The 13,316-nt window shown below is 46.8% G+C and overlaps 1 protein-coding gene and 1 long non-coding RNA gene across 3 annotated transcripts in view; one reads left to right on the forward strand and one right to left on the reverse strand.

Annotated features, from left to right (window-relative positions):
- Positions 1-580: 580 nt before the first annotated feature.
- Positions 581-2,750, reverse strand: LOC132006867 (uncharacterized). Its single transcript, XR_009401242.1, has 2 exons — positions 2,304-2,750; positions 581-939 (listed from the first exon to the last, which is right to left on the reverse strand). It is a non-coding gene; the product is annotated as an uncharacterized LOC132006867 (long non-coding RNA).
- Positions 2,751-2,866: 116 nt separating this feature from the next.
- Positions 2,867-13,316, forward strand: part of TMEM185A (transmembrane protein 185A) — a 33,907-nt gene continuing 23,457 nt past the window's right edge. For both annotated transcript variants that reach the window (XM_059385133.1, XM_059385134.1), the window contains exon 1: positions 2,867-3,037. In XM_059385133.1, coding sequence (XP_059241116.1) covers positions 3,000-3,037 — 38 coding nt within the window. In that variant the 5' untranslated portion in view covers positions 2,867-2,999. The remainder of the gene's footprint in view (positions 3,038-13,316) is intronic.

Raw genomic sequence — 13,316 nt, forward strand, 5'->3', positions numbered from 1 at the left:
CCACAGCCACTTCTATCCCCTAATCCAGGCACTCCATGACCAGAATACCAGGATTCCCTCCTTCACAGCCCTGTTCCTGAAAAGTCTGACCTCCACCCTATCATTTTGGAGACAATGTGAATGTTTATTTGGACAAGCCACCAACTTAACAGAAGGGTGTTACAAATCCAAGGTAGTCTTCAAAACCATGGTCCAGATATACAGTGATGCTTCTGGGACATTGTAATATGTACCCACTCCAAAGCCACATGAGTGTGCTTTCTGGCTTATTTGGGGTCATGATTTTTCAATCCTGAGCCATTTCATGCCTTTATATAAGGAATGTTGATAGTCTGTAGTAAGAGGGCCCTGAAATTTGGTGGCAAGTCAAAGTCGGCTAGGGGAGATGATGAGGGCATCAACCTGTGTATGGCCCAGAGTCTTTCCTCAATGTCTGGGTCACTCATGCCTCTGTACATGCAGGCCAGTGAAGTTTTGGGCCCTTGCTCAGGGCAGGACACTGAGTGAGGGGTCTGAGATTGGCAGCAGTGTCTTTTGCACTTGCTGGAGAGAAGACAAGAGGGACACCCAGATATTCTGATGTTTTTTACAGAATTTATTTATTTATTCAACAGAGAGAGAGAGAGAGTGAGCACAAGCAGGGGTGAGGGACAGAGGGAGAGGGAGAAGCAGGCTCCCCTGTGAGCAGGGGGCCCGAGGCGGGCTCAATCCCAGGATCCCAGGATCATGATCTGAGCTGAAGGCAATCGCTCAACTGATTGAGCTATCCAAGTGCCCATGGATATTCTGATTTTTATTTCCATGAGAGCACTGGTAGAGTACAGGGCTGGACCTCCAGTGAGGCTGAGGCATACCAGGTACATCCACTTGCTGAAGATTAGTGATACGAGGCCTTCTCTTCTATTCCCATGGACAGGTTTATAAGCTCCCCTCGGCAATCTGGCTTGTCGGAACAAAAAAATACATTGGCAACTGGTTTGTGTATTAGTTTTCTCTTCCCTGGGCTGGGCAGCCCTCACAACCTGGTCGTGTCTGGGGGACTGAGCTGCAGAGCAGTGGGTCAGCTCTGGGACTCCCTGGGGCCTCACCAAAGTAGCGCCTGCCGTCAAGACTCTGGACTGAGCAGCCTGCCTGGTCTCTGCTGGTGAAGTTTCTGAAAAGGCAACAGTATCTCCTGTTCAAGTATCTTAACTGACAAACAATCTCAGTCTTAATGCCTGTTTATGAGGAGGTCACCAATAATGAAGATGGTGCTGGCCAGTCTGGCCACTGGCAACTACCTCTTTTTCGCAGAGTGCGGGCTGCAATTTCGGCAGGACCCCCTGCTGCCTCTTTGCTCCTGTACCTCTACCAGCTGGGTAGCTCAAGGCACATCAGACAAGCTTCTCTGTGCCTCAGCTTTCTCTTGTGTATTTAAATGTTTACTGGGAAACTCATCGGGGGCAGACACTGGACTCTACCTGGAGGATGGGCGAGGGAATTGACCAAAGACTCTGGGACTGGGTTCTGGTGTTGCAGCAGCTGACAAACCTGATTCAGGTTACTCATATTGAAAAGCAGCTCCTACAGTAATATCCATTTGCCAGTGGGTTTGGGAAGCCTAATTACCACTTGTGAAATGTTTTCAGTCTCTTGGAAGAAAGGGGATACATCATGGCAAGGTGTGACTATCATAATTGTGCTCTTCTCAAGCTGCCCCCAGGGCTAGCCCATATGAAAACTGCCATTCATGAAACTCTGTTATTGTAACAAAGTGCAACTATTACCCATAATGATACTAGACTAATGTCTAAGGTATTGCTGTGCTCATGGAAAAGTCTTAAATAAGCCGGAAGTGAGGAAGGTAGACTAGGTCACCTGCTATGAACTTGCCCAGCTAATTCCAAAAGTAAACAGACTTTTGAGGAGGTAGGAACTGGAAAGAGCACGAAAGAGCAACTACATTCTCTGAGCATTTGGTGTGAACCAAGCCCTGTTATGTATGCTCTCTTACCCAAGTTTAGGAAGTTGGTTTTATCATCTCCATTTTGCAGGGGAGAAAAATTGAGACCAAAGATGTTGACCCGTGCAAGGGAGATACCTGGCAGTTATAAGTAAGATGGCCTGGAGTGGAGGAGGAGGCCAGGTGCGAAGTGACCACAAAGTCGAGGCAGGGGCCAAAAAGTCTCTGAACTCAGCAAACAGGAAAATGACTACCAGATTTCCAGTTTGAATGCCCCCATGAATAGGTGTGCTGCCAACGGAGAGGGCAACCCAGGAAGGGAAGGCGGTTGGGAGGAAAGATGACAGTGGCGCGGGGTTACCTGAGTGTGGGACCATCAGCACGTATCCATATGCTGGCCTGGGCCTTGGGAGAGAAATGGAGACGCAGACTTGGGAGTCACCGACAGATCTAACAGGTGAAGCCTGGGATGAGAACGCCAAAATGCAACGAGTCACCGTGGCCACTATCCCCCTTCCCGCCCAGGCTCAGGGGAAATTTCCCGAAGGCACGGCGGGGTGAGGTGACAATTGTCCGCGAAGACCTCCCCGCGAGATTCCCGGGTGGCGCGCTCCCTTCCCGCAGGCCTGCGCCGAGGGGGCTTCTCCGCTCGGCTCTCCGCCGCCTCCTCCAGGCTCCCCGTCTCTCCCAGCCTCCACGTCCCCCGCGGGCCGCAGGGAAAACCAGGGCCGCGGCCTCCTCCGGTCGCCACCAGCTAGGAGGGAGGCGTCGCACGCGGCTCGCAGCGCTTCCCCGGCCGGCTGGGCGGGGCTCGGGCGCATGCGCCGCCGCCGTACGGAAGCCTGGAAGGCGGGGCGGGAGGCGGCGGCTCAGGTTTCTCCCGGCGGCGGCGGCGGCAGCGGCGGCGGCGGCGGCGGCGGCGACGGCGGCGGCGGCGACGGCGGCGGCGGCGGTGGGGACGCGGCTCGCGCCGGCACCATGAACCCGTTGTAACGCGCAGGGTGCGCGGCGCGGGGGGAGGGGGGAGGAGGAGGCCGCCGCGGCGAAGTTCTCCGCCATGAACCTGAGGGGCCTCTTCCAGGACTTCAACCCGAGGTGAGGCTCCGCCGGGGGAGGCGCGGCGGGAGTGAGGCTGCGGCGGGCAGCGGGGTAGCTCCCCGCGGTGCGAGCGGCTCTCCGGGCCGTGCTTCCCGCTCCCGGTGCCTTCAGCACCCCCACCTCCGCCCTCGGCCCCGCGGGAACCCCTTTGCTTTGGGGCCAGCCCACCCCGGCGGCTGGCCCTACGCCCCCTTCCCGCCCCCCGCCGCCTGTCCTCTGTTCCTCGCGTCGGGGCCGTTTCGCTTGACCCAACACCTACCCCCCCACCACGCACACACCCCAGCTGTTTCCTCCAGTTCCTCTGAGCCCTTGAGGTTTTCCTTGGATGTATGCCCACCCCTAGCTTGTTTGCTGCTTTGTCGAGTGATATGTGAAACGACGCCGAATCCTCGGAGTCGGTGTCAGGGTATGGCAGTCCCTTACATAATGCCTCTGGGGGTGAACCTGACGATTTCCCATACACGGTGTCTCCTCAGTCTTCACTGTAAGTTTATTTGCAGGAAGTAGACGCTGTCGTCCTGTTTCCCAGCTGGGGAGTATCCATGCAGCGGACAGTGTGGAGAGAACACTGATTAAGGAATCAAGCGCCTGCCCTTGCACTTGCCCAAGTGTTCTGTAACTCTGTTCCCTCCCCCATGCTGTGTGCGCCCTGAAGCAGAGACCATCGCCCGCACACCTCACTATCCCCAGCATCTCCCACAGCGTTTGAAACGGAGCAGGCCCTTATACAATGTTTGTGGGACTAAACTGAGCCCAAAGATCTGGATTAGGGACCAGGCCCATGTGACTGTTACATATTCTCTGTTCATCCGAAAAATAAAGGAGTTGGCCTCATTGATCTTCTGAGTCCACTAGTCTGTGAAGGGAGTACCTACCTGTCTCCCTTAGTTGCTGGTGGGAATCTGTGCCCTCAATCAGCCTTTTGTATGCTAGGTCCTATGTGAGGTGCTTCGGATGCTGGGAGGTCCCAGCTTGTGGGTGGAGAAAGACCTGTAAATAGATGATTGATAGCACTGTGCAGTGTTGTACTGGGAACCCAGTGGAGACCACTGCCTGAACTGCTTGTGGGTGATGAAGGGAAGTCTTGGGAGAGATGGAGAGAGAGTATTGCGAGTGCAGTCTCCTTGAGGACAGTGACATTTTTTTTAAAGATTTTATTTATTTATTTGACAGAGAGAAATCACAAGTAGACGGAGAGGCAGGCAGAGAGAGAGAGAGGGACGCAGGCCCCCTGCTGAGCAGAGAGCCCGATGCGGGACTCGATCCCAGGACCCTGAGATCATGACCTGAGCCGAAGGCAGAGGCTCTAACCCACTGAGCCACCCCGGTGCCCGAGGACAGTGACATTTTAAGTTACAAGCCATTGAGGCTTCCTAGGTGCTCTGTTCCTCTTCTAGCACTACCGAGTTTCTGTTCTGGTCTGGAGTGCCAGTGTCCTAGTCATGGTGCAGTCGTTATCACTGTTGGCCTCGAAGCCGTGCTGCATCCAGGAGCGTGTTGAGAGGAGGTAAGGGAGGAGAGACTACAGAACCTTCCTTTGCTGCTCCTAGGGGGTGAGGAGTGATCTACAGGGTAGCAGGATTGGTGCTGGAGTTGGAAGGGCCTTGTGAGTCTACATTGTTTGGTGATGGTGGTAAGAAGAAAAGTAAAATCTGAATTGTTTTGTATCCTTGGGCCACTTGCTTATGTGTTTTATCTGTAGAACGAGTATAATCTCAGCAGGATGGGAAGCCAAATTCATGATTGATTGCATAGTGCTTTGCAAATAGATGGTTCCAGGACAGTTTTTGCAAGTTGACAGATAATTCAGAACCCAAGAACTGTCTCAAGTATTCTAATGGGCTAACAGTTGCCAAGCACAGTAGTGCTGCACAGATAACATCCTTAACCATTTTCTTTTCCTGTGGCTTCTCCCCCACCCCCTAAAATTCGGTGTATGTAAACTACAGTGAAATATTAGGTATCTAAACAGATTTATAGTAATTATCAATTTATTTGTCAACACTTTAATTCTACTGAAATTGAAATGCATCTCTAAAGACCTTTTGTAGGGCACCAGTGTCCTGATACAGTGTTGCTTCAGTAGAAGTGAGCATTGTTGCCTCACAGTGGTGACTGCTAAGACAGTGGTCAGATAATATTGGCAAGTCTGACTTTTTAGCTAACGATGTGTCATGTCTCATGGGCACACCTAGTTTTTGATGTTGTTCTTTAGTCTTGTTCCATGCTGAAGAGGGCCTTCTAGACAGCTAGAGTGCAAACCAGAGGATGTAGACAGGAAGATACCTTGTGCCAGGGCATCTGGCCGTGGTGCTGCTGCCTTTCTAATTTGGAACCACTTCAGTATCTCTCTCCTACCCCAGGACCTTGGCACATGCTGTTCTCATTGCCAGGATTGTTTCCCTCTCCTCTCCTCCTGACCTAGTTAATTAACTCTTATTTATCCTTGAGATCTCAGCTCACTTGTAACTTGCTGAGAGGGCCTTTCTGACTTGCCTGAGCCCAATGATACCTGTTTATGCAATCTCTGTAGCATGCTGGATTCTTCCATCGTAGCACTTATTTGTACCCTTATATTTGTGTGTTTATTTGATTAATGCCTGTCTCCCCTACGAAACTGTAAGCTCCCTGGGACCAGGGCCATGATTCTGCCCATTATGGTATCTTGTGCACCTGCAATGGTACCTGACTCATTAAATATTTGTGGAATGAATGGATGGATGAATGTATGAATGACTCTCCAGAGCCTATAGGAGAAATCTAAAATGGCTTCTTCCAATCACTGCATTCCTGGTGGTCTGTGGCCTGGTCCTCTTCCTTCTCATCTTCTCTCCTTCAGAATACAGCCATTCCATTAGAGAGACAGGAAAGACCATGACACTATGGCAGAATGTGGCTGCCTTTACTTCGTGGAGTACGTGTGTCACAAAAATAGCCACTATCATGGTTTTGTGAGTCCCAAGGCATGGGCCATAGCTCCAGCTCTCCTTTCCAACCTTTTGATCTTGGTGAGTCTGAACCCACTGCTGTATTGCCAAAGGTCTAGCAAACTGCAATAACAGAATGATTCACAAATGGCAGCACTCAGATGCACAGGGCTGCCAGCTGACCCTCCGCCTATTTCCATCTGGCACAGAACTGGTTGATCGTGAACTTTTTAGTGGCACAGGTTAAGACTCGCTGCGGTAGGCACACTAGACCCACCAAGTCCTTTTCTGAATGCCTGAGGCTTCCTAACATAGCATTGAGGGAGCCTTATTCATTGAGTCGGCAACGCTCCGCAGTGTATGGAGCCGGCAGACTGATTCTGAGGTGGGAGGTGGGATCTGGGAGGAGGTGGCATTAAGCCAGCACCCTGGTCACAGCGTGGAGCCTTGAGATTTTCTGCTAACTTGCTCGCGTTCTGGCTTGGAGATGGCCTTCAGGCCTGGGAGCCAGGCAGTGCTGGAAGCTGTGAGAGCTCTGCTAGGCCCTCTGAGTCATCTGCAGTGAGCCCTGACAGTGAGGTGCATCCCACAGGTGTGCTGGCCTGGGACAAAGTCTGCGGGATGCTGCTCGGTCATGGGAGCATGGAGTACTAAGGAGGTCAGTAGTGTTTAGAAAGTTCCGTGGGCTGCAACTTCTAAAACCATTCTGTATAAGTATCTTGTCTCTTCTTTGATTTTAGGAAAAATGGACGTGATTTCTGGTAATTGTTAACAAAGGACGGCTACCTGGCCTTCACCAGTCATTTGTAAAATACTTATATTTAAAGCATTCGTTCATCCAGCATTTCCCAAGTTCTTCCTGTGTGCCAAGAGATGTGCTAGGTGCTCTCAGTACAAAAATAAGTGAGATATAATTCCTCTCCATGCTCAAGCCTGGCAGGAGAAGCAGAAATGGGAAGAGAAATTGAAATTCAACACAGGAAGAGATGTGCCAGAGGAAGGAACTAAATGCTGTGGGAGCACAAGGGGGCAGAGCCACCAATTGTGTCAGCAGTCAGGGAAGCTTCCACAGCTCAGTCTTGAAGAATATAACTGTAGGGTTTCTCAGACCAAGGGCAGGAAAGGAGAGTTAGGAGGGGCAGAGGATGGAGAGGCTCGGGGTTCATGAGAGGTGTGCTCAGACAGCGGTCAAAGGTCAGTGTGGTGGTGGTGGTGCTGCAGGTGGCACGTGTCATATGACTTAAAAATAGTACCCGTGGTGTGAGTGGTCACTGCAGATATCATTTACATATTACTGGGGGTTTTGTTTAAAGCCGCTCCAGGTCTAGCGGTAGTGAGTGTGTGTTGGTACTGTTCAGGAACTACTCACCCACCACCCGAATGTCTGGTTATCTGTTGTTCTGTCATCTTAAGTCACCTAGAGTAGGAAAAACCTCTCGATTCTATTGAAGTTGTTATTATATGGGTGTGACTTCTGGGGCACCTAGTACGGGTTGGGCACAGTGGCAGTGCTTTCAGCATTATCTCAGATCTTTGCAACAACCCTGCACGTTAGATGATCAGCCTTGTTTCGCAGAGTCTCAGTGAGTTTGTGACTTCTCTGAAGTCACACAGGCGACAAGGGGCCAGGTCAGGATTCTAACATGAGTCAGCCGGTCTCCTCCTGAAGCCTGGGTTCATTCCTGCATGCCGTGGCACCTATCGAATTTAGTGACAGGCCCACAGTGGGTCTAATATCCCAAGGATATGAGTTTATGAGTTGGGATGGCACAAAGCAAACCTTGTATCTGAGCTTATATATCCAAGTGAGTGTTATCCCTCAAAGAAGCCGCTTAGGAGGAAGAGGAGTATGTGTGTACCTACTCACTGCTCAGATTCCTTGTTACTCATCTGAAGTTTCCTTTGGAGTCAGATTATAAAACAGACAAGGAAATCCATCTCATTGCTTCATAATCATGGATCGTTTTTGAACCCAAAGAGTGCCACCTAGTTTGATCATACATCTTACTCACTAAACTTGGCTCTGACTGACTTCAGGCCATTTCCAAAAATCGAATCCACTCTCAGTGAAGAGTTGGCATCATTGACAATATTCAGAAGGACTGACTGCAGGCTCTCTAGGCGATTCCAGGAGGAAAGCTCCAAAGCTGGTTTGAGCGATGAAGTGGAATTAGCTCATTGCCTCCCAGGGGGACTGTTTAAAGGAGACAAGTCTCATTTGAATGCATAATTTCTGGTTTTAAAAATACCATTCCCATCACTTGATAATTACACACATATTTTTCTTGTCTGTGAGCTCTTTGAAGTCCCGGATGTTGAGGCATTCAGTAAATGCGCTGAATGAGCGGATGTTGAGTACAAATAGACACGTATCATCGGAGACTCTGTTGTGAGCGAGAGGCAGCAGGTGGGAGGAGTTTTAGATGGTTTCCCAGGAGTCCAGGAGTTAAGCTTCCCAGCACTGAGCTTGGGGTTTCTAATTGCCTTGCCTGATCATAGGTTGTACCTGTTCTAGAATTCAAAATGAAAGCCTTGAAATGAACTTGAGATAGGCTTTCGTATCTAATGATTCGTACTTTGTCAGCTGTGGCCTAGTAGTAAGAAAAACGATTGTTATGTGAGATTGTTACAGCTTTTCTCTTGTAGAATACTAGTAGCAGCAAAAAAAAAAAGGTAGAATTGATCATTTACACAGAGTTTGCACATCCCTCAATCTTAGGGAATTAATACGTGAGCAGACCCAGGAGTAGGTAGGCTTAGGGAGAGAGTGACGCCCCCTTCCCTCACAACTGCATCGCTGAGAAACTTTCAGCCTGGCCTCATTCTGGTCCTCCTTAAGAGTGATTGGTTTTTATTGGGCTTTTGTGCTTTCTTACATCTTCTGGTTAGATGCTCTTAAACATTTTTCATCCAAATAAAACCAGTTAAATTGCCACTAAAAGAATTTAAATTTTGTCAGTAAGGCTCTGCTCAGCTTAAGAGCTAGAGCCCCTTAAACAGTCTGGGAGTGCATCAGTTAGCAGTTTGTCCATTGGAGCCATTCTCTGAAATCGTAGACAGGGGATGTGTCACCCAGCGCGTGTGCATGCCACACATGTGTGCACATGTGTGCATGTATGCGCGCATGCCACATTTAACTGGAAAAGACTGATGGCTCCAAACTGAGTCCATTTGCATTATTTGGGTTTTGTTTTTTGTTTTTTGTTTTTAAAGATTTTATTTATTTGAGAGAGAGAGAGAGAGAGAGAGAGAGAGAGAATGAGCAGAGAGGAGGGGCAGAGGGAGAAAGAGAGAGGAGTAGACTCACTGCCAAGCAGGGAGCTGGATGTGGGGCTTGATCCCAGGATCTGGAGATCATGACCTGAGCGGAAGGCAGAAGCTAAACGCTAAACCCAGTGAGCCACCCAGTGACCCCAAGTTGCATTCTTTTGATTTGCAGAAAACAGATGCTAGAACTTTTACATCAGAGTCATCTGTTTTCCTCGGTAGGTTCTCTCCCTCCCTCCGCCCTTTTCCTTCCCTTCCCAGCAAAGCGGAGAGAGGGAATTTGAGCCTTAAGCCAGAAAGCTCCATACGCATTTCAGGGAGGACACTAGCTTTGTAGACTGACCCCGTGACACTATTTCATGATCATGTATCAGCACTGCAGATTCGTAGAGTGGAATACATTCATTTTAAAGGTACAATTGGAAAAGTGAAATCGAGGAAGTAGTGGTTGATGCCACAACATCCAGCGGAACCTCCATTTGCTGGTTTGTGGAGAATTACGTAAAGTCTATTTTTATACTTGGATTCTGGTCTAAGTGTTTCTTGAAAAGTGACTCAAAGTAGTTTAGGCTTTGACTGCAACTTTTTAAAAAATAAATTTTCTTGTCACTGTGTTATGGCTGCATCATATTCTCTGCTTGCCAGTCAGGTTTGGAATTCCCGCTTTGAGATGTGGTCATCTCTTTTACTTGGCTCTCAAGTGTGTTGGTGTAGTTGACATACTGTTCCTTCTCCCCCAGTTACAAATGTGTGTATAAATTACATCTTCTAAATTTCTGAGTGTATTAATTTATTTGATCAACTTTATAGTTGTTCATTTTTTTCAGAGAACCAGCTATTGGTGTTACTGATTGGTTCTGCTTTTGTATCTGTATTTCTGCTTCTAGTTTTACTATTTCCATATTTGGGCTCCTTTGGTATTTTTTCCTCCTAAATTTCTTAGATAGAAACTTGGTTCAGTAGTTTTCCCTTTGTCTCTTTTTTCTTTCTTTTCTTTTCTGCTTTTAGTTCCACTTTTGGAGCGGATATGTTTTCTCTGAATCTTGCTTTGGCAGCAGCCTGGAAGTTTTGATATTTAGTTGTGTTTAACTAGTATTTTAAATATTCTTCAATAATGTTCTGTGATTTAGTCATTACTTAAGGAGAGAAACGAACATTTACTGAGCATTACCTCCATGGCGCCAAGCCTTGCAATAGGGCCTTTCTGATAGGTTATTTAATTCTTACCTCAGCACCACATGGTAGAGGTAGTATTATCTGCATTTTGCTCACGAAGACCAGAAAGTTCAGAGTTGCACAGATGATCTCTTTAGCTCTGTCGCACTGCTTCACGAGCGAACATTGAGAAAGATCCATACGGTTAAGCAATGTTAAATCCATTGTTGTCAGTTTATTATGAGTTATGTAGAATTTCCGCTTCCAGTCTCTGCCACTTACAATCTACCTTACAGATTCTTCTATGCCTTCTATATGTTTCTTTTGCTCAGAAAATCTTCAGTGGCTCCCCATTGCCTATTAATAAATTCCCAGGGCTTTACCTTAATATTCGAATCCCCCTACCTTATTGCCACAGCATACTTTTCCCTGAATTTGTCTGGTGCCTTTCCTCCTGTCTGCCTAGCTCCTCACCCCCCAAGATTTATAGAATTCATTCTGCATGTTCCAGTCCTCTGGGGTACAACGAAGCTGTTTCATACTTTAAACAGTCTTATCCCTTTGTCTGGAATTCCCTGTCCCCAACCTACTGCCCAGATCCCACCTCCCTTCCCAACTCTCCCAGAGATACCAATTTTCCGTGTACTGGTGTAGATGATACATAGTTACATGTCGATAGATCACCTCCCTCTGTTCCTGTTAGTCTTTGAGCAACTTTGGGGCAGAGACTTCCTTTCTCATTTTTATACATTACATACTTTGAAGGCACACATTAATTTAATTTAATTTTTTAAAGATTTTATTTAGGGCACCTGGGTGGCTCAGTTGGTTAAGCAACTGCCTTCAGCTCCGGTCATGATCCCAGAGTCCTGGGATCAAGTGCCGCATGAGTGGGGGGGTCCCTGCTACATGTGGAGTCTGCTTCTCCCTCTGACCTCCTCACCTCTCATGCTCTCTCTCACTATCTCTCTCTCAAATAAATATTTTTTTTAAAAAATCTTAAAAAAAAAGATTTTATTTAAATTGAAGTTAGTTAACATTGAGTGTATTACTAGTTTCAGGGGTAGAATTGAGTGTAGTTCATCAGCTGCATACAGCACCCAGTGCTCATTATGTCATGCGCCCCCTTTAGATTTGTTTTTATTTTGTATCAGTGCCCATGATCCTTTTTCTCCCCATCTGGAAAAATAAGTATGTGTGATTGTAATGAAAGCATAATTTTTGTCCTGTTACTTGATGCTATAGAATCATGGCATTTTTTGTCTATTGTAGTGTTCATTTCCATAGTTTACTTAGGAGTTTGTCTGCTTTATCTGTGATTATTTAATAGTGGCAGGCAGAAGCCCACAGTGAAAGTATCTCTGTATATTCTTGATAGAAAAATGGTCAGATTATTACCGTCTTCTATGGCCATGTTGCTAGTCTTTCACTGTGTACCATTGTTAGTCATTTTAGTATTTTAATAGTTTATCTTTGAAGTCTACCAAATTACTTTACTAGTAAACTGCTTCTCTCTTCCTTACCCAAACTTGATAAACCTTTGTCCTCTACTTTCTTGTAGTTGGTTTGACTTGATATCGGTTACAGATGTGACTCTTGAATGCAACAGATTCAGATTTTATTTTTTAATCCAGTAAGTAAACTTTCTTATTATAGGTCTCTGGTAGGCAGAATAATGATCCCCCAAATATACCTACATCCTAATTCTAGGAACCTAGGAATATATTCCATTACATGGCAAAGAGGAATTAATGTAGCAGATGGAATTAAGGTTGCTAATCAGCTGACCTGAAAATAGGGAGATTATTCTGGATTCCCTGGCAAGACTGATAATCACAAATCTTAAATGTAGAAGAGGGAGGGCAGAAGAGGAGATCAGAGTGAGTCTCTATAAGGAGAACCGGACTCTCCCCTACTGGCTTTGAAACTGTAGCAAGGAGCCATGAGCCAGCGGACTACAAGGCAGCCCCTAGAAGCTGGTCAGGCAGGGAAACAGTCTCTCCTAGAGCCTCTGGAAGGATCTCATTCTGGTGGCATCTTGATTTTAGCCCAGTGAGAAAACTATTTCAAACAGATGAGTGGATAAAGAAGATATGGTCTATATACACAATGGAATACTATGCGGCCATCAAAAGAAATGAACTCTTGCCATTGCAACAACACGGATGGAACTAGAGGGTATTATGCTGAGCGAAATAAGTCAATCAGAGAAAGACAATTATATGATCTCTCTGATATGAGGAATTTGGGAGGCAGGGCAGGGGGTTGTGGGGGGTAGGGAAGGAAAAACTGAAACAAGATGGGATTGGGGTGGAGACAAACCATAAGAGACTCTTAATCTCATGAAACAAACTGAGGGTTGCTGGACAGTGGGAGGGTAGGGACAGGGTGGCTGGGGGATGGACATCGGGGAGGGGATGTGTTATGGCGAGTGCTGTGAAGTGTGTAAGCCTGACGATTGACAGACCTGTACCCCTGGGGCAAATAATACATTATATGTTAATAAATTTAAAAAAAAAACGATTTCAGATGTTTGATGTCTGGAACAGTAAAGATAATGAATTTATGCTTTTTAAGCCACAAGGTTGGTGGTAACTTTGTAAGAAAGCAATAGGAGAGTAATACAAGAACATTTCATCCTATTTATAATTTTTCAACCCCAGTATTTGAAGAAGGAATTACATTTTTGTATTATTATCTGTCCGGTTCATCGTGTTTCTGTTTTTTGTTTTTCATGTAAGAGACCCAGAACTCTAAATTTCCTTTTGAATTACATAAAAAATTATAAAGTTACCACTTTTCCAACATTTTAAACGTTTTAGTACTTCTGTTTTCATTATATCTACTATTTTCTTCAATTAAATTAAAAAACCATCTCCTTTAGGGAAGATCATGATTTAGCTCAGAGGGTTTACTCTCTCTGCATC

This window comes from Mustela nigripes, chromosome X, assembly GCF_022355385.1.
Source record: "Mustela nigripes isolate SB6536 chromosome X, MUSNIG.SB6536, whole genome shotgun sequence".
NCBI classification, from domain to species: Eukaryota; Metazoa; Chordata; class Mammalia; order Carnivora; family Mustelidae; genus Mustela; species Mustela nigripes.